The following is a 24,450-nucleotide window of genomic DNA, read 5'->3' on the forward strand; positions in this document are numbered from 1 at the left end:
TTTAGATTACTTTATCGATATTAATTTTCTTAGTAATATGAACTTCACATGCAATTATAAGTAAAATTAATTACTATTATCGATACAACGAACTGTACAGCACTGAGAACTGTAGAGAATAATAAATATCCCTTTATATGAAAAAAGTACTTAGTGTTGTAGAAAGTAGAACTATAATGGCTTAAGCTTTTACATTAATAATTATTAATTGGAAATCATTTTATTTGTTTTGAATTGCTACGATCGCGATGTAATAAAAGCGACGTCACATAAAGTTTATGAGTTACACATAAAAGGCATCGGTTTGTATACACTTTCTTTATAAACTATTTCAACTATTACATATATAAGGAAAATCCTGAAACAATCTATTTTTATATATATGTTATTATATAGAATTACGGTAGGTACTATATACCTTTTCACATCTTCCCTTGTCAAACTCTACGTATATGTCCTCTGACATTATGGTGGAGTTACAGTTCAGTTTTAAATAGCTTTTTCCTGCAAATAGCAGGATTGGAGACAAAAATCTATAACGTAAAGAAATTCGGCGGAATAGGGATCGGAGTGTCTTAACACTAGGCTCCCTATGCTTACCATGCGACATGTGGGATACATATAAATAAAAATAATTCATATGAATGAAAGGAACGTTATACAATATATTTTATACATAGATATTTCAAAGATGCATATTGTAGTAAAACTTTATACCACGTGCTCTACCTATACCTATAACCTATAATGTAAATAAAAAATATTCAATAATCAAATCAAAACAACTTCACGCTGTAACCCGCACATATCAGGATAGTCAAAGGGATCTAATGTTAAGACACTCCGTTCCCTACTTTCTGCCGAATTCTGGAGGCAGTGCGTGTTGAGTCGTAGAACTCAACGCCGCGTTTTGCCTCTACACTAGACCGAAAAAATGGAAATATAAACGTAAATAAATATTTCACTTCCTCGAGTGGGGATCAAACCCACAACTACAGTCACACCTTTGTGCCGCTGCGCCACGACGGCCTCAAAAATATTCCACACACCATATTATACAAAAAAAATATTAATCTTTAAAAGACGTAACAATAAGCCTCTACGTATACGCATAAATAAATAACTATATAAATAAAATAAATATAGATTCAAAACAAAACGTAATAAACAACAAACAAAGGCGATTACACCCGCTATCTCGACCCCCCCAACGATTTAATTCATATCCAAACAAATTGTGATAGCAAGTCTCTTATCTACTACCTGTGCACTCGCGGAACATTAATTTTACAATTATGTCATAAATTCTTGAAAAGTATCGATTATAGATATATTATATATATTTTTTGTAAGATAAAGATATCCTATCTTACAGTGCGGCAAAGAATATATATATATTGATATCTAATTGATATTCCCGCTGCAGATTAGAAAAATATATTTTTTTATAAATATTTCATCAAGTAGGAATCGAACTGACAACCATTGTTAAAGACAGACTCTTAACTATATTGAATAACAGAAATTTTTCTAAATTATTTATTATTCATAAAACATCGGAGTAATGTCTTTCTTTTTTAATTTTTTTAATTGTTAATCGTGTTTTTCTAATTTTAAGTCTCACAACCCTGAAGTATTTGCAACATCGAGAAGATATCATCTCGATTTGTATGGGTTTCATTTCTTTTCAATTACATTCACTTTTTATATTTTCAAATAAATAATTTGAAACCTCACAACTATGGCATATTTGCAATATCGAGAAGAAAACACCTCGATTTGTATAGGTTTAATTTTTCAATTGAATTTTCAAGTAAAAAGTGAACACTTCCGAGTTCTTTTTAATTAATATTTTCATTTTTTTGTGGCAATATTTTAAATTGTTACTAAAATTTCTGAGTATGCACGGACCCAATGGGGGGGCTATTCCTATGCACATCCCCATAATCATTGCGAGTGATACAACTGTCTCTACGCTGAAAGAGTTTTCGTTAAAATAATAAGAATATACATACGAGTATTTCAATTTCTAGGATGTATAAGAAGTCACGTGACATGCGACAACAGGCATCTTGCGTCATAAGCAAACTTTACAAGTTTACGTTAAACGTCTAATGGAAAAGTCCAAAACACTAACCAAATAAATGATTAATATTATGTGATAGTATCTAATATGGGTTTCCACAATTTTTAAGATAAAATCTCCAAAATTGATTGAGTCAATATTTTGTTGTTTAGTGTTTAGTGTTGTGTGTTATGAAAAAAAACATTATAATATAATGTTTTTTAAATATTATATATCCATATCTATATTATTAATTCGAAAGTAACTCTGTCTGTCTGTCTAACTTTTACGCAATCAGGGCCAAGCCGCTAATTCATTTTTGATAAAATACTCATATAGGGATACTTGAGAGTCTCGGGATGAATATAGGATACTTTTTTTTTCTCATATTTGTTATATTTTCGATATACATATACCAATATATTCAAATACTTATTAAATTGACGTGGAATTTATTCCGCCATGTTAATAACAACCGTCGTTGCTAAGCATCGCGCAACGATTTGCACTTCTGCAAATTTGTTGTTAGAAAACGTCACTCAAAATGAGCTTGCTTAAAGCTGAAAACTTGAAAACTGAAAATAATTTCATAAATGTATTTACTAAATATTCGTATAGTTCAAGCGGGCGTAGCCGCGTTCGGGTCCACTAGTGTATAATATATATTAAATGTTAATTGCTTTGCCGCTTGTTTGTTTGTAGCTTGTTGAATATTTAATTAAATTAATGTTTTTTTTGGCTCTACCGTATATTATAACAGTGAGCAGAGAAAATCTAGTCTTAAGACAGTTTATTGTCAACTTTATATCGGAATTTTAGACATGATTTCTTTAGTAACGGAACTCAAACCCGCACTTACTATGAAAGGAAGTGTAAATAATTCACTTCCCCTCACGGGGATTATACCATTACCGATTTACCATTTTCGGTTGGTTTTTTATTTGGCTGACTTTAAATTAAAAATATTGCTATGGGTATTTAAATAAATAAAAAACTGAAAAAGGCGTCAAAAATTTTATAACAACACTGCCTATATATTTTTATTATTTTATTAAATTATTTTTGACATATAAAAATTTACCTATTATAATAAAAAATAACAATTATTGTTAAGAATTATATAATAATTTCCATTTAAATATTTATTCAGGAAATAAGATGCATTCATAATCTCAATAAGTAAAGGAAATTATACATACAAATAGACAAGGGGAAACCATGCAGTTAGATATAAAGTAAATATTGAATGAACTCGCGTCGCGTAATGCTTAGAGGTGGTTTGACATGTACATACATGCATATATAGTTGTTGCTAATATAAGTTTATTTTCTTGGTATGCTTGTCTTTTTGTATCAACTTACGTTACAATATAGCAAGACAATTATTTATTTAACTATATTTTCATTGAAGAAATGATCAATTATGTTTAGCCTCATTTAGTAGAGTTTATTAACTATTTCATACAAAATTTCAGTGTTACTGAGAAGTTTTTTTAGCACGCCATGGATTCACCGTGCAGGTCAGGACCATCGCGCCTGTAGGGTGAGAAGCTCAGAATAATGCCTGAAACTTGCGACACAAATGTAAGTTAGGGGCCCATTGACACTCAGTGACGTTCACCTTTACTCTCTGAGCTTCGTTCACTACCTCAAAAGTATAAAAAAAGAGCTTCACGCTGCAGTGGGAACCTAGACCGTTCCCCACTTTCGTTCAAACATACAAACACACAGTCAAATAATACATTTTATATATATAAATACAAATATAGTGTTTTATCTTTAACAGTAGCATATTTAAAAAGTCGTGTGGAATAATTAGTTAAAAATAGAAATTGCAAGATAGTGCTATACTCTGAAAGTATATAAGATAGTATTTTCTAAAGATAGCTTATTAATAATAACTTTACCACAAAGGAACATACTCCTACAATATTAATAAATGAGAAATTAATTCAAAGTGTTGCCAATTTGGATTTTATTTAACTTTAGGTGAGAATTCCTTTTTTTGTTTTTAACATAAAAATAAAAAAAAATGCGTAGAAAGCTTTTTTTTTGTCAAAATTTATTTTATAAATGAAGATAGTATAAAGTTGTCGTATTACAAAAATATTAATATCAATTTTTATTTTTTTTAATCAATATATATTTTTATAGTAATAAAAATATATTTATATATTTTTCTTTATATAAAGGACTAAAAATGCAACAAAAACCGGAATTGGATTCAAAAAAGGTGGAGATAGAGAAAGAGAAGCCTTCATATGCATCGACTGTAGAAGATGCGCTAGATGCTACAGGTTAGTAAAAGAATTGCATTAAAATTAATTTATTAAATTATCTAAGAAGTTTTATAAATAAATTATTCTCTGCTATTATTTGAGACGTATAACAAGAACCTACTAGAGTTATAAACTATTTTCGACATTGGTGTATATATCCACTCTCTATCCATTTGTATGATAAAACCTACCGCCGCGGAAAGCCAATATAATATTTTTGCTTCTATTCCGCATAATAACAGGTTACGCAGTATGTAGTAACAGTAACCTAGTGTTAAAACACTTCGTTCTGCCCAATTTCTGCCCAATTCTTGAGATATTTCTTGAGACATTGAGTGGCAAATCTCAATGCCGCGCAATGCCGCGCTTTGTTAGTAGACCGAGGAAATGAAAATAAATGATTCCCCAAATGGAACCGAAACCATATAGGTAGCGTTTACAGTCGGATGACGTGCCGTCGTTGCATATTTTTTAAATTAAAAAATCCCATCATTACTATCGAACCCACAACCGTCAGCATCAAAGGCTCCCCTACAAAATCAACATAACAAATCACTAAACACTATCATCATCATCATCATCATCAACAGCCATCTTTTGTCCACTGTTGGACATAGGCCTTCCCCAATTCTCGCCACCACACTCGATCCTCAGCTTTTCGGATCCATCCGCTTCCCGCCAACCTCTTTATGTCGTCGGCCCATCTGGCAGGGGGTCGTCCCACCGGTCGTTTCTAAACACTATACAAAAATATATTTTTAAAAGACTAAACCATTCTAGGTTTCGGTAAATACAACTTCGCGCTACTCCTAACATGCAGCTGGACGCTCCAAGCTATGGGCATGGATCTGTTCGGCACCAGCTTCGTGGTGGCAGCGGCGGTGTGCGACTTGGAGTTGTCGATGCAACAGCGGGCCTTGCTAACTGCTACACCACTTATCGGTAGGTAGAAAAGGGAAAAAGGGAGGAGAAAATGAGAATTGTATACTGTCTTGTTTCCATGAACATTATTTATAAATATTTTTTTAATTAATATGTAATCTTTTAAGCATTATTTCTCCGTTCTGGTAACAAGGCAAGCGCAGTGTTGAGTTTCACCACTCAACATGCAATGCCTCGAAAATTCGGCGGAAAATTGTTTAACGTAAATTCCCAAAAAAACACGTTTTTTTTAGTACGAAGGTGTGATATATCAGTTAAAACATTAAAGCGCTAAACAAGTTTAATTTGGGTTGAACTAGATTATAAAATTTTAAAACTAACCCATTTACCCATTTACATATGTATGTGTTTTTGCTTAAGAGCCTTCTAAAATATTGACCAACCTTCAATGATAAGCGGTCGTTGAACTATCGTCCCCTTGGCAGTGCCAAGGCGGTAGGACCCTTATCAAGTTCAAAATGTTAAATTAATATTTCCTCCGCGTAATGTGATATGGCCAGCAGGCGTCGGCGTATATACAGATACTAGCGGCCCGCTCGCGGTTTCACCCGCGTGAACTATGTTATTATTAATTTCTGTCTCCATGACTACGTCCTAGTGACGTCTATGCAAAATTTGAGACTCCTAGCATTTGTAGTAATGAAGTTTTATACAAAACTTCGACCCCAAAAACAACCCCTTAGAAATCGAATATTGCAAATTCCCGTCTTAGCGAGCACCTACGTCCTATAAGTAACTCCTTTGCAAAGTTTGAGATTCCTAGCACTTGTAGTTTCTGCGATTTCGTGATGAGTGAGTGACCTTTCGATTTTATATATATAGATTAGTCATATTTTCTATATAAAGATATTATAGACACTTTCCAGATTATCTCAATTTTTGATCTTTTTCTATAAAAGCTTTTTTACCAACATAGAGATATCTTACTAAGTCTTACTAAATTGGTTCCCCGAACGCCAAATTATGCAAATATATATTTGTCAGTTACAAATATATTCTATTAGCGTCTTGTAAAATATAATTGCAATTTCTTTCACCTTCGCAATATTTTTATGCAAGAAAACGTAAAAAATGTTATATCATAACAAAAAAACTTATTTAAAAAGTGTTGTATCATGTTCTAATAATTGCCTTCTTTTAATGGGACAGTTAAAAAAAGGATAAAAAAATATGAATACTAAAAAAGGCTTAATTAAATAGTTTCAATTCCTTTAAACATTTGAACAAAATTATTATAATTAAAAGATATTCGAAATGTATATATCTATTTTATTTTCTTCTACTCAGGTGTAGTCCTAGGAGCGCAACTATGGGGCTACGTATCAGACACAAAAGGAAGGCGGTTGACACTAGTACTCTCAATGGCAGTGGGCTTCGTTTTCGCAGCTTGCAGCAGTTTCGCCCCAAACTGGAAAATCATGGCCCTTTTGAAACTTATCTCATCTGTGTTGTAAGTTATTTACTTATATTCTTTGTCTACGTATTTTTGCTATATAAAAATGCAATAAAAAATTATACTAGTATCATCATCATCACCATCATCAACAGCCGTCTTTTGTCCACTGTTGGACATAGGCCTTCCCCAATTCTCGCCACCACACTCGATCTTCAGCTTTTCGGACCCATCCGCTTCCCGCCAATCTCTTCATAAAGATACTTCTTCTTCTTATACTAGTATAAGTGGTATAAATTGTCGAGTTGTGGCCGCTCTGAAGTGAGCTGTAGATAGTCACGCAGATTATTTTCTTTCCAAATGAACAATGCGCAAAATTCTGAAAACCTGATTACACCGGCCACAACTAGTCGATCGTACTGTAATTAACCATTAATGATATGTAATAAGTTCCTAAATAACTTTATATTAATATGTTCGATATAATTCATAGAAGTCATCTTTCTATCACCCCACCCGCATTTAATTTCAAATATCTGCCCGAAAACCCCATGTTGCAAATACAAGCTGCTTCGTAGCTGTTTGACTTTAAACAGCCATTAAGTACTATTTCTGAAGATCTTATTTTAAAAATAGACAGTTAAAAATAAAGTAAATAATTTGAGAGAAAAGATAACGTTAGCAAATATACATATTTTGAACCTAGGTCCGGTATCTCGTGTAAATATTCATCATCTGATGTCGACGTCACCATACGAAAAGAAAAGACGTCATGTTTTTTTCCTATACTGTACTAACGGAAGTGTTTTAATGGGAACAGTGTTTTAACACTAGGTTCCCGAGTTCCCTCTGCCTACCCTGCTGTGTGCGGGATACAGCGTGAAGTTGATTTTGTTTTTATATTTTTTTACACGTGCAGTAAAAATTTACTGATAGGTAATTTTCTATTATATATACGTTTGAATCCACAATTAACATAATCTGTCAATTGTTATCCAACAACAAGTACCTACAGACAAATGACATCACAGACCTACTAAGTAAATGTCATTGCGATATCATATCTATCTATTTAGTTACATCAGCCTGAGAACTTTAAATAATTATTTTAGATTATTAAAGTAAATATTTTTGGGGAAATACGTTGTAAACAAAGTATATGGAATGTTAGCTGTTTGGTTGTCGTCTTCTTTAAATAAAAGTATCACCATGGGAATTGTGCTCAACTACTGTATCTTTTTGACAATCTCGAATGTAGGGCCCTAAATGATTTCATACAAGAGAGTTTTAGTTTACGTTGTATACAACGCACGAATGTAGCAGGCATCCTAGTGTCAAGAAAATGTTTTCCACGTTTTTCACCCAATTTTCTATTTAAACATTTCCTTTTAATACTATTAAGGCCGTATATGAGGCCATCGCCTGATTGTAAACGCAAAGGTGTATTCGATTCTAACTAAGGGACTGAATTATTTTAATTTCATCGCTCTGATAATAAAGATAAATCACGGCGTTTAGTTCCGCTAGTTTTTTCGCTCGAGGAAATGAAATATTTAATATTTTCTTTCAGAGTAAAGCTAAAAAATGGCTAATAGAATATTCTTACTAAGTGAATTATAAGAGAAAAAATATAGAATTAACCGTGATCTTCTACACTACCTAAGATTTTTTACTCAAACATTGATATTCTTTATTACAACATCGTACTACGAAATTATATAAGCAAATAAACAATAAACATTTGTTTCCAGCACTTCCGCCAGCAACTCGGCGGCGTACACGCTGCTGGGAGAGAGCTGCTCCGCGCGCGCTCGAGGTCGCTCCATGCTGTTGTGCAACTGCGCGCTGATGTGCTCGCAGGCTACTGTTGCGCGTGAGTGTACAAAATAAATGTATTTTTTTCTTTTCAGCTTTACGCTGTATCCCGCTCACAACATGGTAGGCAGAGGGAACCTAGGGTTAAGACACCACTTCCCCCCACTTTCCCCCGAATTCTGAAGGCATTGCGTGTTGTGTAGCGGAGGGAAGAAATAAAAATATAAATTTAAATAAATTATTTATTATATTATTTCATTTCCTCGAGTGGGGATCGAACCTACAACCAGCTGCTTTTAGAATATCACTTTGTGCCCCTGCGTTTAGAATATCACTGGCCTCAATGAATGCTTATTATCATATATTAGCACATCTGTACGTATAATAAAATTGTAACTGATCGCAGTCTGTACATTTAATTGTAATTTATAATTCTCATAAAGTAATTATTATACATTTTAATTTATTTTTTACAGTTTTCGCATATCCAATCTTACCTATGAAATTCATCTACTGGATCGAGTTCCTCGGTATCAAGTACAGGCCATGGCGTCTTCTCGCCTTGGTCATGTCCATCCCTTGCGCTGCGACGGCTGTTCTACTGCGATTCTTCCACGAAAGCCCCAAGTTTTTGATATCCCAAGGACAACACGAAGAAGCCTTAACAGTCTTGAAGAAAATATACGCCTGTAACTCAGGAGATAAAGCTGATAACTTTCCTGTAAGTAGATACCTATTTAACAAAAAAAAGTATCTTCTAGCTAATTCTTTGTTGTAAAGAAATAGTTAATTAATCTCGTTTTTTATTAAATTCCATTATTTTCTACTGTCTCTGTCATGTGCAAATATTACAAATATAGTATATATTTTCTTCTAAATAAAACTATTTATTTATTATTAGATCACCAAATTGACGGACGAAGCCGATCAAAAAGACAACAAAGAGTCGTTCTTGAAGGCAATATGGCAACAGACAGCAGCTCTGCTAAAACCACCCCTACTTAAAGTCACTCTCAAACTCTTCTATCTGGTCATCATCATTTATATGACGTAAGTATTTATTAACTAAAACAGTATAAAAAATTAGAACATATCTCTATGTGTATAAATTAATATTATAAAATTAAACTGAGTTTGTTTAGGTGAGCACGGTTAACCTCAGGAACTACTAGTTGGACTTTTAACAATTTATTATATTATATTTGTCCTGCACAACTGTTATTAATTTCTATTTGATCATGTTAAATATAGAAATAACCTGTAAATACTAAAGGTATTTTTTTTTATTTCAGAGGAAGCGGGTTCATTCTCTGGCTGCCATATATAATGAACAACTTGTTCGTGGTGTTGGCGGCGGGCGCGGGTGAAGGCATGAACCTCTGCACCGTCATCCGCTACTCCACTGATGTCGGTGCTCTCACCGGAAATAATACTGTAAGTTTGAGGACATCTTTTTTTAGCTTCATATTTCAATTTAGTAACATATACCACTTGGCGTTGAGTCCCGCCACTCAACACGTATCATCTGAAGAATTCTGAAGAATTAACACTAGATTCCCGAGATCTCTCTGTCTACCCTGCTATATGCGGGATACAACGTGAAAGTAAAAAAATAAATAACTCAGAATCTGAATGAATTATTACAGATGGTCACAGAAGTGTGTGATGATAAGATACAAGACACTACGCTAATATCCGCTATGTTGTACGGGGCGCTCGCGTGTTCTATGAACCTGGTGCTTTCCCTCACGTGCGGGTCTAGGAAGAAGTTTGGCATGATGGGCATCTTAACTGTAAGTATAAAAATAAAACTTTTTAGGAGCTTCGAGTTTGATTCTCTTTAAACTTCTATAGTTCAAAAATAAGAATTCTACTTATAATTTGGCAGAAACATGTAAATAATATAATTTTTCATTTTTTTTAAAATTCATACTCAAATATATTTATAAATTATAGGCATCGGGTCTCGCAGCAATTCTTCTCAACCTAGTACCAGTTCCATTAGCAGGAGGAATATTGTTCTTCGTGTTTCTTCTTTGTGCACTCTCTATGGGCATCCTTAGCGTGTACTTCGTAGAACTGTACCCGACTTCTCTAAGGTATTGTTCTGTAAAAATATGTATTTTAGTCTATAACAATAATAAAATAGTTGAGTAAATGTTTTTATTATAATAATATGAATATTATGTATTAATTACTCAAAATTCAAAACAAAAACCATTTCCCATATCCTTTTACTACTTTTTGACTAATTGAGTGACAATATACTCGTATACGAAATTATCTACCAAAACTTATTACCAGATTATTTTGGAGAAGAGGAAGGAACTAGCTAGGAACTCTTCAAATAATACATAAAATATCTATTACAGGGGCATGGCGTCGTGTCTGTCTGTCATGTTGGGGAGGTCGAGCGCGTTCTTAGGCGTCAACGCGATTGGTCCTCTCATTACTGCTAACTGTGAAGCCACTTTCTATGGCTGGGGTGCACTTTTGCTTAGTAAGTATATAATTTTTTTTATATTTTTGGAATGTATGTATTGCACTTAATGCAAAAAATATGCTTGATTATTAAGCACCATATATAGTGTAAAATTTATGGGTATGCCACTCTGTCTAACAACAAGATATTTTTTGGTATCATGCTGTATGCCGGACGTAGCAGGGTAGGACCCTTCGTTCTCACTGAGTCACTTCCGTTCCCCATTTCACAATAAGATTGACTTCACAAAGAGATTGTGATCATAAAACATATTACAATGACATTTTATTTCTACGATTATTCCTACAAATACTACATTTTTATTTATAAAACTAATTTTCTTACAGGTGCTGTTGTTTTCGCATGGGCCTTCCTACCTAAAGACAAGAAACTAAATCAATGAACATAATCAGTTCAGTCGCTGTGATAAACAAGTTAACAGAGATTAGTATTAAGTATGGATCTCCAATGATAGTTTACGAATTTTGAGTATCGTGGTTAATATTTAACATACAAGTAAAATAAGCAAAATGGCAATTCTTTCCGCATTGTAAGAAGAATATAAGGAACATATGAAGATTTCTCCCAGAATCGTTAGTGAAAATATTATGCCATCAATGATGCCTCTCTGAAAACTTTTGGGGAAACGTAATTTTTAAAAAATTGTAGTTAAATAAGTCCTACAGAGATATAACCAAAAAATGTTTTATAATCGATATAGAAGTTTTGCGTGCAAGAAGTGAAGGCTTTATTGATAATATCATCTGTATCTGTTATTCATAAGGTGTAAATTCAAATCGTTTATATTGCTACTAGTTGTCCTCCTCAAATTTGTTTGTGTGGTGTTTAAAGTTGAGTGTTTTAAATTTGAGTTGGACCTAAAAATTAAAAATGTTTCATATTAAATGTCAATAAATTGCAGTTCCTAAAGAAAATATGTGCCGATGTATGTTTATACAATATGTACATACTGCGTGGATGTAAATATAAATAATTTAGCTTATAAGATTAGTATTAAGTAAAATTTCTTCAAACATGAAATGTACTGAAATAGAATTTGTAAGTTAATTTAATAGTAAATACGTTGCCATATTTAAGAAATAAATAATATTGAATGATAATATATGTTTCATTTCTTTAAAATAAAGCGTTGAAGGAATTCATCGTTTGATCGGATTTGATTAAAACAATTATCTACATTTTTTACAATTTTAACTATTTAAAACAATTTTTTCTACTACATAGTTTAATTTAAATCGACTTAATTAAAAAACCCTTTGAAGATATTAGTAATAGATAATTTAATTATAAACATCGTAATAGTGAAAAATGTACGAAAGAAGGAATGCCAAGTCAACTTTCTTAAATAGTACCTACTAATGCTATTCTACATCGATGCAAGGATTATTTTAGTACAAACCTCAAGTCAGATACACGTGGTTTCTTGTTATTCATTTATTAATACAAACAAAAAAAAATACTAGAAAAGAAATAAAAACAAAATACTGAATAATTTGAATAAAGTAGTGTTGTTTCACAATGTCGGATAGGGATGGCAACAAGGTTACTTTCGAGGAAGCACTCAATAAAGCAGGTTAGAGATTCCGTTGATTATTATCCTTTTAAGGTAACATATAAAAATCAATACAAAGTATTAAAACTAGTAAAACATTTTTTTATATATATATATATATAGAATATATATATAGAATGATTGTATACATACATACATATGTATGTATGTATACAATCATTCTAGCGTATAAATTTTACAATATACCTACATATTTTTTATCTATATTTTCTTTATACGTCATGCCTAGCTATTTATTGGTTGGTAATGTGGAATCCCGCGAGGCCAGCGGGTTTTCTTACTCCATCTGTACAAGAACTGGGATAAAATGTCTATTACTAAACACTTACGTTACATTTATATCTACGATGACTTGGTTGGAGAAAAAAAAACGATTTAACCAAATAAGTAACAGCATTTAGTAAGCCATATCGATTGAATCATTTGATGAAATCTTTGGCCAAGATATTTTATTAAAATGTAATAAACATTTAATTAAAATGTAAATAATAAGTAAGGATTGAGTTTATTTTGTTGTACGTGCAAATAAATTAATAATTAAAAAAACTAAAAACAGCCTCACGCTGTATCCCGCACACAGCAGGGTAGTCATAGGGCACCTAGTGTGAAGACACTCCGTTCCCCACTTTCTGCCGAATTCTGGAGGCACTGAGTTGAGTGGCAGAACTCAACGCTGCGCTTTGCCTCGACACCAGAGCGAAGAAATGGAAATGTAAACATAAATAAATATTATACTTCCTCGAGTGGGGATCGAATCCACAACCGTCGTGTTACAGTCACACCCTTGTGCCGCTGCGGCCTCAACTCACTTTTCCACAATATTTATTTTTTTATTTATAACAATGTACCCAATACACGTTGCAATATTTATTTTCTAGGATTTGGCCTCTACAGCTACCTATTAGTTAGCGTATCGGGATTGATTATAATATCCGTAGTCTTCGTAGCTTATGGTAATACCATCATAATCCCCACAAGTGCTTGTGAGCTAGGCACTAGTACCGCACAGAGAGGCATCCTGGCAGCAGCGCCACTTATAGGTAAAGTCGGTAAATTTTGAATTGAATATAAAGAGAGATGGTTAAAATCTTTTTAATTACCTCAAATTAGAGAATAATCTTAGGTAATGTCAGGGTTTTAGTATTTATGCATTAGAATTATTTGAATTTTTTACAAATCATTCAGTTCTTTAACTATCTGAACCTGGAGTTACGGGCACTAAACTGATGATTTCTTTGAAGTTATCAAATATTTTATCTTCTTTTCTGTTTTTTGTTTAAGTTAATTTTTTGTTTGTTTTTCGTTTTGTATTTTAGTTAATTAATATCAATTATGGTGTAATAAAGTATTAAATAAAATAAATAAATGAGTGCTAGTATATGCGAATAACGAGATAGTAAGCATATTATTTTTAGGCTTCATTTTTGGTGCCGTTATATGGGGATACCTCGCAGACGTCTTTGGGAGGAGGCTTACTCTCCTCATATCTTTGCTATCAGCGGCGACAGTCAACGCCGTTGCCAGCTTATCCATCAATTGGATTATGCTTATGATAATGCAATTTATTACTGCCTTACTGTAAGTTTAAATTACTTTTAGTAGGTTTTGACGTACTTTGAACGATTTCGACCAAAACTAAATTTGGTCTAAAGTGTAATAAATAAGGGACACTTATTGGGATTTAAATAGACATTTTAAAATTTGCTAACACAGTTTTAATTAGTAATGTTTTAGATAGTAAGAAAGCTTAAGTTTTTTGTTCCTTATACATTTATATTTTAATTCTTAACATATATTTTATTTAATTATTCCAGAGCATCTGGCCATTACTCTCAAGCTATGACTATCCTTAGCGAGAGTGTTCCTATGGCAAAGCGTAACGTCGTTGTGTTGCTAGTGGGTAGCCTGTTCTTACTGGCTCAAGGGATTATGGCAGGTAATATGAATATAGGTACACATAAAATGCTTCCCATTGTTTATTATAATAAAATATTAAGTCACAAGAGCATAAGATTATGAATATAAACGCGACGATTGTGGGTTCTATTCCCACTCGGAGTATGGAAATATCTAATGTTCTTATTTTCGCACTCTTCGATAATGCCTTAAAAATTCTGTGTCTTAATGGGAAACAGAATGTCTAAAGGTTCCTATATTCCCTCTTACACTGTGTGAAGGTAAAAATAATGTAAATTTCATATTAAAATGTATTATAATATTGTTTCAGTATTAGCGATACCAATCATCTCTCTGACTTTTTCTGTTAAACTGCCAAGATTAGGTATTTACTGGAACTCTTGGAGGATTCTAATGTTGATTTACTCTACACCAAGTATTATCTCAGCTATCTGGTTATACTTCATGTACGAGAGCCCAAAATTTCTTTTTTCAAAAGGACGGGATGCTGAAGCTCTAGAGATTTTGAAGAAAATTCACCGCCTTAACCATTTAGGTTCGAAGGAGGAATTTGATGTTAGTTTTACTATAAATTAATCGGTAAATTCCATATTGGTATGTAACTTCACTAGTACAATATACAGATCCAACCCGCCAAAATAAATAACCATAAAAATTATAATAAGCCATACTTAATCCAGTGTATTTACAAATATTAAAGTATATTAAAATAATATGTATACATTTTATAAAATATTATCTTGTTACAGGTAAACAACATTACAATCGAAAGATCTACATCAGCTGGAAAAAGATCCATTAAAGATCAATTTCTCCCTATGTTCAAAGCACCACTGTTAAAAAACACGATAATTCTTACAATGCTCTTCATAGTTCAACAGTTAAGTACAATTTTATGAGTCATGAGGAAGGTATTTTTTCCCAATTCAAGTATATTTTATACAGTATAAGTCTTTGTTAAAAGATCTTGTACGTTACTTTTCTTAAATATTGCGAACTTAGTTTCATAAACTGGTGAGTCTTAATTGTCTCCATTCTTCCACCTTGTGATTATTTTCACTAGTTTGATGAGTACAGATGAAATTGATGAAGTTAAAAGAAAACTATTTACTACGTTTCACCCCCTTACCATCGGGTAAGGGGGTCAAACGTAGTATCTATAACGTAGTAGTCTATCGAGAAATATTTTCTATTCACAAAGACCAAAACTACTCTAGCTCATTCACGACTGTTACACATTATAGGTAGACTTATTTACTTATTATTATACTAATTTATTTACTTATTGTAAATTGCTGTTTAAATTTTTAACAATAAAATATATTTTATATAGATATATTAAACTATATTTAAATGTTCCTTAGATATAAAGCGTTTACAAAATTAACCGGAACTTTCACATGCTTACCTTCCTTTATTCCATAAAAGACCTCGCTTCCGATTTACGCTTCGAACCTAGGTCTCGTAGTATTTGATTCCTCTTTCTCTATGAAATCTACAATTGTTTAGAACGAATTTAAGTGACGTAATAGGTCTTATTATATATGTCGCCTCTGCATATATTTTAAACATATATGTTTCTCTCTATAAAGAATATTCTATTCTATTCTAAAATTTAAATCATTAATTATACTTACTCGTTTCTAGAATCGCATCATATCAAGTGTGGTTACCTACAATAGCCAACCAATTCGTAGAGATATTAAGTACAGGAGAGGGCTCGGAATTAACTCTTTGCGGTATTCTACAAAGTGGTATTCATTCGATTCCAAATGTAAGTATTTTAGAATATACTGTTTTAATTGAGCGACTGTTAAATTTATGAATTATGTTATAGATGTTTTTTTATCAAAATGTCTTTATTTTCCAAGCCAGATGCGGTACCTTGTTCCTTGAATGTGACCTCGCTATTAATAGTTCTTGGAGTTGGCGCGATGCAGTCTCTTGCAAATGCACTGATTAGCTTAGTAAGTTCAGGACAATTTTCAAGTTTTTAGTGGAACTCAACGCCGCACTTTGCCTTCTTACCAAACTTAACTTTTTATATTATATATGTTTAAAGGTTGTCGACCGAGTTGGTAGAAGGAACATGGTGATGTGTATAACATCTTTTTGTGGAACATGTGGAATTGTTGCCAATCTTGTGCCCAACGCGATCGGTAGTGCGGTCCTGTTTTTCATCTTCCTCATCGGCATCGTGACTTTTGGCTTATACACCGCCATAACAGTTGCTTTATTCCCTACCTCCCTGAGGTAAGTACTTTAAATTATATAAGTCTTATGGCTACCTACTATACCGCTGTAAGTTTAATCACCTAATTATACGATATTTTCCTCCTAATTTATCGTAATCAGACAGATGGTGGATATTGACCTGTGCGCCTTCCCGCGTACAGTTGTTAATTTCATTTCAATAGATCATTTTATGTAGAAAGGTATCTCTCTCAACCTGCAATGTCTCTAACATCTGGTGGAAACTCAAAAAAATATACATAAAAAGTGATTTGACAGAATAATAAAAATATAGTATTTTTCTTACAGATCATTAGCAGTGTCATTTACGATGTCAGGAACTAGAATTGGAACGTTCGCGTCAATACAAATTCTTAACGCGTTGCTAGAAACAAACTGCGAGGCAGGCTTCTACGTTTACGCAGCACTATTCGCATGTAAGTTATCATATAATTTTTTGTAATTAAATATATGTTAAACTCTATTTTACAAACTTTGATAGTAGTTTTATACTTCTCTATCTTATTGATTATCATAAAGAAATATTTAGTAAACATTGATTTATATTTTATATTAAAATTAAATATATATTTCAGCCTCTGCTCTGATAGCAGCTTTCCTGGAAGACGACCGGAAGCCCCTAACAATTGAAGACACGAGAAACGATAAAATATTTTAAGCATTGTAAAGTTTAATGAGACAATATTCTTGTTAATGTTGAAATAACTTTTATGTTAGAAAAATAAAATTCAAATTCTGCCTCTATTCTTTTCTACTTTGTAGAATTATCGAATTATTACTAAAAATAACCTTCATATAATAATATTTTGGTACAAATATATAATTTGTAGAGAGGGAGCAAAAAGCAACCAGACCTACGTTATCGTGTAAAACCTGAAAGTTCCTATGCACCCAACACGTACTATAAATTAATTTTAAACAAAAAGAAAAACAGACTTCATAAAACGAACTTAAAGTAATAAGTAATTTTACAAAGATTTTATAATTTTGAAATCTTTCAGTAAGAACTTTCAGTTTTCATAATGTAAACGATCTGGCTGAGTGTGGCTCTGGTGGTAACATACAAATTGAAAAAAAAAAAAAAAAAGACCGGTCAAGCGCGAGTCACGCTCGCATACCAAGGGTTCCGTATAAAAATTAGAGCCCTCGAGCTTTTTCTGAAATTCAGGCTTAACATAGCCCTTTCATCTGATGTCAATTACCAATATTGATGGCCCTAGAATTCGGCGGAAAGTGGGAACAGGAGCGGAGTGTCTTAACACCAGATTTCCAGGTTTTCTTCTGCCTATCCTGCATGGTGCGAGATTCTTTCTATTATGATTATTATTTCAGCTTTACAATAAAATCCCACGAAAGAGATAATAATACCTTTAGATAGACACATCCTTGTTGTGACAATTGAATATTGATTTGATATTGTTTTAAAGAATTATACGATAAAGTCAACATTTTCGCTAAGTAATGATACTATCCTAAATCGATGATTAGTAAAAATGATAGATAAGACTACATATATAAATAATATAGAAAAATTTTCTGACTGACCCACAGATATGACCCACATGGGTCATAAATGAATTAGCAACCCTTAGAAATATTTTATAATATAAAGCAAAGTACAGTTTAACAATGGCAGATTCAACTGACAACAAAGTTACTTTCGAGGAGCCACTCAACGAAGCAGGTGAGAAGTTCCGAGACAATATTTTTTTACCCTACTGGTAAGGGAGGGTTATGTTTTTTGCGCTGATCTTGTATGTATGTATTATTCTTTATTACCTCATATCTCCAGAACCGCTGAACGCCGCTGAATTCAAGAACTCAATACAAGGATTCCAAAAAGGTAAGATACTCCATTCTATATTTTCTATTCGAAACTTCACGTCTCATATCATCTGAGGAGGAACTCTTCAAAGTACTTTTTCAGGGAAATATTTTTTTGTGATTTTGAAATTTTGATTTATTTATTTTCAGAGGATCTAGAAGAAATATTTTACAAGTAAAAATAAAAATATATTCTTTAAAATTTTTATTAAGATAGCATAACGGAAAAATATAAAAATGAAATTTTAAATAGCAGTCAAATCACATATTTGAGAAATAGCCTACTTCGAACATCTTTTTACTGATATCTCCGAAACATTTGTAATTCTTCTTAATAACCTGACATTTGCTGCTAAAATATTTTCTTACTGCAACTCAAGTTTATTACCGCCGCTGTATATGTTAACATAATAATATTCAATAAACATCGGCACAGTCGGAATATTTTATAATATTCCGACTGTGGTTGACTGATAAAAATCACAGATACTTATTTATCTAACTACTTAATAAAATGATTTGCATAAAAATAATTTTCCCTGTGATAATTTTTATTATTTAATAATAGTACATTTTTTATGTATCTTTTATGCTATGAAATGAAACTTTTAGTGACTATTATTGCTATCTATTTGCGATAATAAAAGTAGACGGTTAACTAAAATACTTGTGAAATATTTCTTCTAATGACTCTGAAAGTTAATATTAACCATCACCCAAGTGTGTTACACTATTCACACCCTTTGCTAAGATAACTTGACAAAATAGGGCACAAACACCCTACCCACAAATATTGTTTGCCTACAGTAGTTTAGTTAAAAATGCAAGCACTTCGGTAAAAACATAAAAAAAGGATTTTAAGTTAGCTCATTCTGGTAATGATCTAAAATTTTTTAACATATTGTCTGTTTTACTTATAAAAAATATTTTTTTTTTATTCGATGTTATTTCCAAGATTTATAAACCGATAGTATTTAACTATTAAACGTTCCCTAATATCTGCTAAACAACTGAAAATCGCTGGACGTACTTGTATTGAAATGAAGAGGTGCGGTCTCTTACCTATAGACTACCGTTAATCCGTCGATCGCGTTACTTAGTATGTTAGATAAATTCACCAAGGAGAATTTTAAACTGTAATAACACCTTTAGATACACACATCCTTGTTATGATAATTGAATATTGAACTGATATATTTTTTAAAGAATTATACGATAAAGTCAACATTTTCGATCAGTAATCCCAAATCGATTAACAGTCGAAATGGTAGATAGGACTAAATATATAAATAATATTTAAATAAGTTTCCTTTTAGATACATGTGGTTCATAAATGAATTAGCAGTCGTTTACAAGAAATATTTTATAATTGAAAGCGAATTACAGTTTTGCAATGGCAGATTCAAGTGACAGCAAAGTTAGTTTCGAGGAGGCCCTCAACAAAGCAGGTGAGAAGTTCCGATAATATGTTTTTTTATTGTTTTTTTATAGCGTGTCTTAACACTAGATTCTCTCTTAACGTATATTTTCATATACTGAATAAAAAAGAAGCTGAAAAATATGTTTGTAGATGTAGATTAAATTGAAGAACGTTATGTACATGGAATCTACGATTTTTTACTAATAATAACTTACTATTTCTAATTTAAATGTATTAAATATTAATATATCAATTATAATTTATAATAATCTTATATTTATTGACTTCTTTTTAGGTTACGGGCTTTACAGTTACCTACTAGTCATCTTATCAGGTTTAATTATCATATCTATGGACTGCACAACATATAGTACCACCATCATAATCCCCACAAGTGCTTGTGAACTAGGTACCACTACTGCACAGAGAGGTATCTTGGCAGCAGCTCCACTTGTAGGTAAAGTATATTTTTCCTAGATAATAGTTAAAAATATTCCATTACTTTTCTTTATTATCTTTATATTCCACATCATGGCATAAAAATTTATACACATTTTCAAATAACATTAGTCTATACAATATTTTCATATGTCTATATACAACTTTTCACTCGAAATTCATACTCTTAGTTTTATCCAGCAAATTCACAATTTTACAGTTCAAATTCTTCCTTTTACACTTGATTAACCATGTTTTCAATTCAATTTAAGTCGCCGTTTCCTGCTGATCTGATCCTCAAATGCTTACTTTTAATTCGAAATGTGAAAATATGAATTTTTCCTATTATAGGACGATACCTAATTAGTAATAATTAGGTTTTCGTCCCTTAGATCCATGATCATTGCTAATGGCATTAGGAAAGATTTTTCACTTTCTTATTGTTTACCACTTTGTTTCTTCGTGTAGACTTGGTAATTTTGTCTTATATGCTTTCTATTTCCAGGCTTGATTCTTGGAGCAGTATTATGGGGGTACTTTGCAGACGTCTTTGGAAGGAAGAATACTCTCCTCATATCTTTGCTATCAGCGGCGACGGTCAATGCGCTTGCCAGCATATCCGTCAATTGGATTATGCTTATGATATTTCATTTCAATTTAAAATAAAATGTCAATTGTAAGAAAAGCATTGAACTTGTTTTTTTATTTTAAAATTCGGGGCAAAGTGGGGAGTGTCTTAATACTAGGTTAGACATAGTGTCAAGCTGAAAAAAACTCAGTATTTATCGAATTATTTTTTTTTTATAAAAAAATATTGTAGATTCATAATATTCAAGAGGAAATCACGCAGATATCTGGAGGTTCAATCAAAGAGCAGTTCCTCCCATTATTCAGAGCGCCGTTGCTGAAGAACACAATCATTCTTTCAGTTTTATTCCTAATTCAACAGTTGAGTATTATATTGACGTTGTTAACATTACTTATTGAGGTTAGTCGTGGCGCAGGGGTACTAGTGTGATACCGTAAAACTCCGACTCAAGGAAATGAAATATTTATTATTTTCATTTTCTTACGCCGGTAACAGGGCAAAAAGGCGGCGTGGGTCGCCGGAAAGTGGAGAACGGAAGTATCTTAATGAGAACGGAGTGTCTTAACACTAGGTTCCCAGCTTCCCTTTGCCTAGCCTAGGTGCAGTATGAAGCTAAAAAATACATTACTTAGTAACTACTCTACCGTGTTTTTACGTTACGGCATAAAAAAATCCTAACTAGATTTCGTCATTTTTTTTTATTTTCCAATTATTACTGCTAGCGCCGCAAAATATAGACCTTCTTCTTCTTTTATTCTTCTTCTGTAATACCCACGTTTTACCATTACATCAAGTTTGATAAATCCCAAATCCTCGCTAAGAAAAACAGATATACCTATTCCTAGAATGATCTGCGCAGATATTGAAATACAAAGACGCCCTTATTTCAATAGAGAGGACGGTTGGAAGCTTTCTACTACGTAGAACTCAGTAATACAATCTTTAAAGTCTCACCATACCAGAGGGCAAGATACAGTCAGGTGATTCTGCAGGAATCCAGGCCATATAATAATTATGTCAACTGACAGACGAACGCCACCGTTGTCACGGATAGACACCCGTGACAACGGACTAATGCAAAGTGTTCGAAACGTCGGGTTTCCAAAAATATATAATACTAAATATACGCGATTAATTCGGTTAAATAGTTTCATTTAAAACGTGCAATAATCGTAAAAATCAAAGATCTTACTTTATCAGTTATATTTTTCCCTTCCAGGGTCGCAGCCTTCCAAGTGTGGTTGCCCACTATATCTAACCAATTAGTAGAAATATTAGGCACAGGAGAGGGCTCGGAATTAACTCTTTGCGGTATTATGAAAAGTGGGATCAACGCTGAACCAGATGTGAGTCTTGAAAATGTAGAAACAAATTAATAATTATGGCTTGTGAGAAAATTTTACATTTTCAAAGCTTTCATTCAGTTTCATTTTCTTCGTGAATCGTAATTTATGCACACATATATCATGGTATTGAATTTTTTTTTATTGTCCAAAAAATACTTACTAGGCTGTATTGGATAAAAGCCTGTTTTTTTTGCTTTTTTATTTATAGCATGAAATTATATTACTGTTGAAATTATTCATTCATTTTACACCTCTGGACTGAATTAGTATTTTTTCTTTTTACGCAGTTGAATTTTTTATTATTCTATTTGACAGCCAAACGCGGTACCTTGTTCATTGAATGTGACATCTCTACTGATAGTTCTTGGAGTTTGCTCGGCGCAATCTTTGGTGAATGGACTTAACAGTTTAGTAAGTACAATCGATTTATTATAGATAACGTTTTAACGAGCTGTCTTTATTATTATTATTATTTATACACTACAAACTCATGGTCCCTACTTCCGTTTACTTAATTTCTTTTCGTTTTTAATACATTCGAATATTTTTTTAGGCATTACTTAAAATTTGACTTATGAGGGATTATAGTTACAGTTTCTAAAGAGTAAGAGCCATTTTTATAAATTGCCTACTTGTCCATAGTGATATAATCTTAAACTACATTCATAATTAAAATTAAATATACTGAACTCTATTATCGTCACTAAATAAATTGCAGTAAATACATATCAATTAGATTTATACTCGCTGTAGTTAAAAAATTCCCGATAGACTCTAAAATAACAAAGTTAATAATAATTTATTTTTTTAGGTTATCAATCGAGTTGGCAAAAGAAATATGGTAATGTTCATAACGTCTTTCTGTGGGATATGTGGTATAATTGTCAACCTTATACCGAATGCGATCGGTAGTGCGGTTCTGTTCTTCATTTACCTCATCGGTATCGTGACATTTGGATTATACACCGCCATAACAGTGTCATTGTTCCCTACCTCCCTTAGGTAAGCGCTAAGACTTGTAACTTCTTTTATATAGTACAAGCGGCTTCGCCCGCTTTTTTTTTTGTTTAATATTATTTAGATGTATTTAGGGAATATTAGTTGGTTATTTTAATATGATTATTTAGACTGATTTTAAATGTTATATTAAATAATCGTTATTTGCCATGAAATATACCAAAATTGACAAAAAGTAAAGAACGAAATGTATAAAATTTTCTCTCTGTTTACCCTACTATAGTGTTCCGCCACCCAACTTGCAATATATCCAAAATTAGAAAGTGGGATACGAGGTTGAAGCTTTAAAAAAAATAAGTCATAAATGGTGTTAAAAAATTAAGAGTTTTTTTTAGCTGTACACATAATTTACAGTATGTTTTACGTTTTTCTTACAGAGCGATAGCCGTGTCTTTTACGATGTCAAGTACAAGAATAGGAACGTTCGCGTCAGTACAAATTCTTAACGCGTTGCTAGAAACAAACTGCGAGGCAGGCTTTTACGTTTACGCAGCACTATTCGCATGTAAGTGATTGAGTATTTTAAGTTTTGAGTGGCGGAATTCAACGCCACGACACCGGAGCGAAATAACGAAAATATTAAATATTTCATTTCCTCAAGTTGTTATTGAACCCACTACTGGTCGCGTTCACAGTCCTTAATTAATACTTACAGGTTACCGCTACCCGGAAGTAGTTAACCGATGTAGACTACATGTTTCATTTTTTTTATTTTATTTAAAAAATGTACCAATTTTAAATGATTGCAGCGTCTGCTGTGATAGCTGCTTTCCTGGATGATGACCGAAAACCCTCAAAAGTTCAGTTAGAGACAAGAAATGATAAAATATCTTAAATATTGTAATTATAATTATAGTATAGTATAAAACAAATATTTGTTTATATTTATAATTTTACATATTTTCATCATTTAAAAAAATAATGTATCCCGCAGCAAGCAAAAAAGGGAAGGCAAGAGGGAACATATGCATTAAGAATGGCGGAAATTCATTCCGCGCTTTGCCTTGTTACCAGAGCAAGGAAATGAAAATAATAATAAATTTCATTTCCCCAAGTGGGAATAGAACCCAGAGTTG

The 24,450-nt window shown here is 32.3% G+C and overlaps 3 protein-coding genes across 3 annotated transcripts; all 3 read left to right on the forward strand.

The window, feature by feature from the left end:
- The first annotated feature begins 3,908 nt into the window (after positions 1-3,908).
- LOC146540124 (putative transporter SVOPL) lies at positions 3,909-12,097 on the forward strand. The gene is made up of 12 exons (XM_085207840.1): positions 3,909-4,054; positions 4,258-4,362; positions 5,125-5,286; positions 6,574-6,736; positions 8,431-8,552; positions 8,971-9,215; positions 9,396-9,544; positions 9,787-9,928; positions 10,141-10,287; positions 10,451-10,593; positions 10,867-10,994; positions 11,324-12,097. The coding sequence occupies exons 2-12, from the start codon at positions 4,266-4,268 to the stop codon at positions 11,377-11,379; spliced, it is 1,554 nt and encodes a 517-aa protein (XP_085063966.1). The 5' UTR covers positions 3,909-4,054; positions 4,258-4,265; the 3' UTR covers positions 11,380-12,097.
- A 278-nt stretch (positions 12,098-12,375) lies between these two features.
- Positions 12,376-17,484, forward strand: LOC146540125 (synaptic vesicle 2-related protein-like). Its single transcript, XM_085207897.1, has 11 exons — positions 12,376-12,570; positions 13,449-13,610; positions 13,986-14,148; positions 14,385-14,506; positions 14,798-15,042; positions 15,237-15,367; positions 16,135-16,261; positions 16,359-16,454; positions 16,550-16,740; positions 17,029-17,156; positions 17,316-17,484. The coding sequence occupies exons 1-11, from the start codon at positions 12,516-12,518 to the stop codon at positions 17,396-17,398; spliced, it is 1,503 nt and encodes a 500-aa protein (XP_085064023.1). The 5' UTR covers positions 12,376-12,515; the 3' UTR covers positions 17,399-17,484.
- Positions 17,485-19,893: 2,409 nt separating this feature from the next.
- Positions 19,894-24,245, forward strand: LOC146540126 (uncharacterized). The gene is made up of 9 exons (XM_085207974.1): positions 19,894-20,012; positions 20,280-20,441; positions 20,928-21,070; positions 21,243-21,370; positions 22,231-22,357; positions 22,673-22,768; positions 23,169-23,359; positions 23,752-23,879; positions 24,124-24,245. The coding sequence occupies exons 1-9, from the start codon at positions 19,958-19,960 to the stop codon at positions 24,207-24,209; spliced, it is 1,116 nt and encodes a 371-aa protein (XP_085064100.1). The 5' UTR covers positions 19,894-19,957; the 3' UTR covers positions 24,210-24,245.
- Positions 24,246-24,450: the final 205 nt, after the last annotated feature.

Source organism: Heliconius melpomene, chromosome 3, assembly GCF_056956725.1.
Source record: "Heliconius melpomene rosina isolate 202511_hmr_F chromosome 3, ASM5695672v1, whole genome shotgun sequence".
Taxonomy (NCBI): Eukaryota; Metazoa; Arthropoda; class Insecta; order Lepidoptera; family Nymphalidae; genus Heliconius; species Heliconius melpomene.

Bases quoted from the DNA above. Each gene is read 5' to 3' on its own strand.
- LOC146540124 (XM_085207840.1), top strand. From the start codon at position 4,266: ATGCAACAAAAACCGGAATTGGATTCAAAAAAGGTGGAGATAGAGAAA. The intron at 5,287-6,573 runs GTAGGTAGAAAA...TCTTCTACTCAG, and splicing joins AACTGCTACACCACTTATCG to GTGTAGTCCTAGGAGCGCAA. The intron at 6,737-8,430 runs GTAAGTTATTTA...ATTTGTTTCCAG, and splicing joins AAACTTATCTCATCTGTGTT to CACTTCCGCCAGCAACTCGG.
- LOC146540125 (XM_085207897.1), top strand. From the start codon at position 12,516: ATGTCGGATAGGGATGGCAACAAGGTTACTTTCGAGGAAGCACTCAAT. The intron at 13,611-13,985 runs GTAAAGTCGGTA...TATTATTTTTAG, and splicing joins GGCAGCAGCGCCACTTATAG to GCTTCATTTTTGGTGCCGTT. The intron at 14,149-14,384 runs GTAAGTTTAAAT...TAATTATTCCAG, and splicing joins CAATTTATTACTGCCTTACT to AGCATCTGGCCATTACTCTC.
- LOC146540126 (XM_085207974.1), top strand. From the start codon at position 19,958: ATGGCAGATTCAAGTGACAGCAAAGTTAGTTTCGAGGAGGCCCTCAAC. The intron at 20,442-20,927 runs GTAAAGTATATT...TTCTATTTCCAG, and splicing joins GGCAGCAGCTCCACTTGTAG to GCTTGATTCTTGGAGCAGTA. The intron at 21,371-22,230 runs GTTGAGTATTAT...TTTCCCTTCCAG, and splicing joins GTTTTATTCCTAATTCAACA to GGTCGCAGCCTTCCAAGTGT.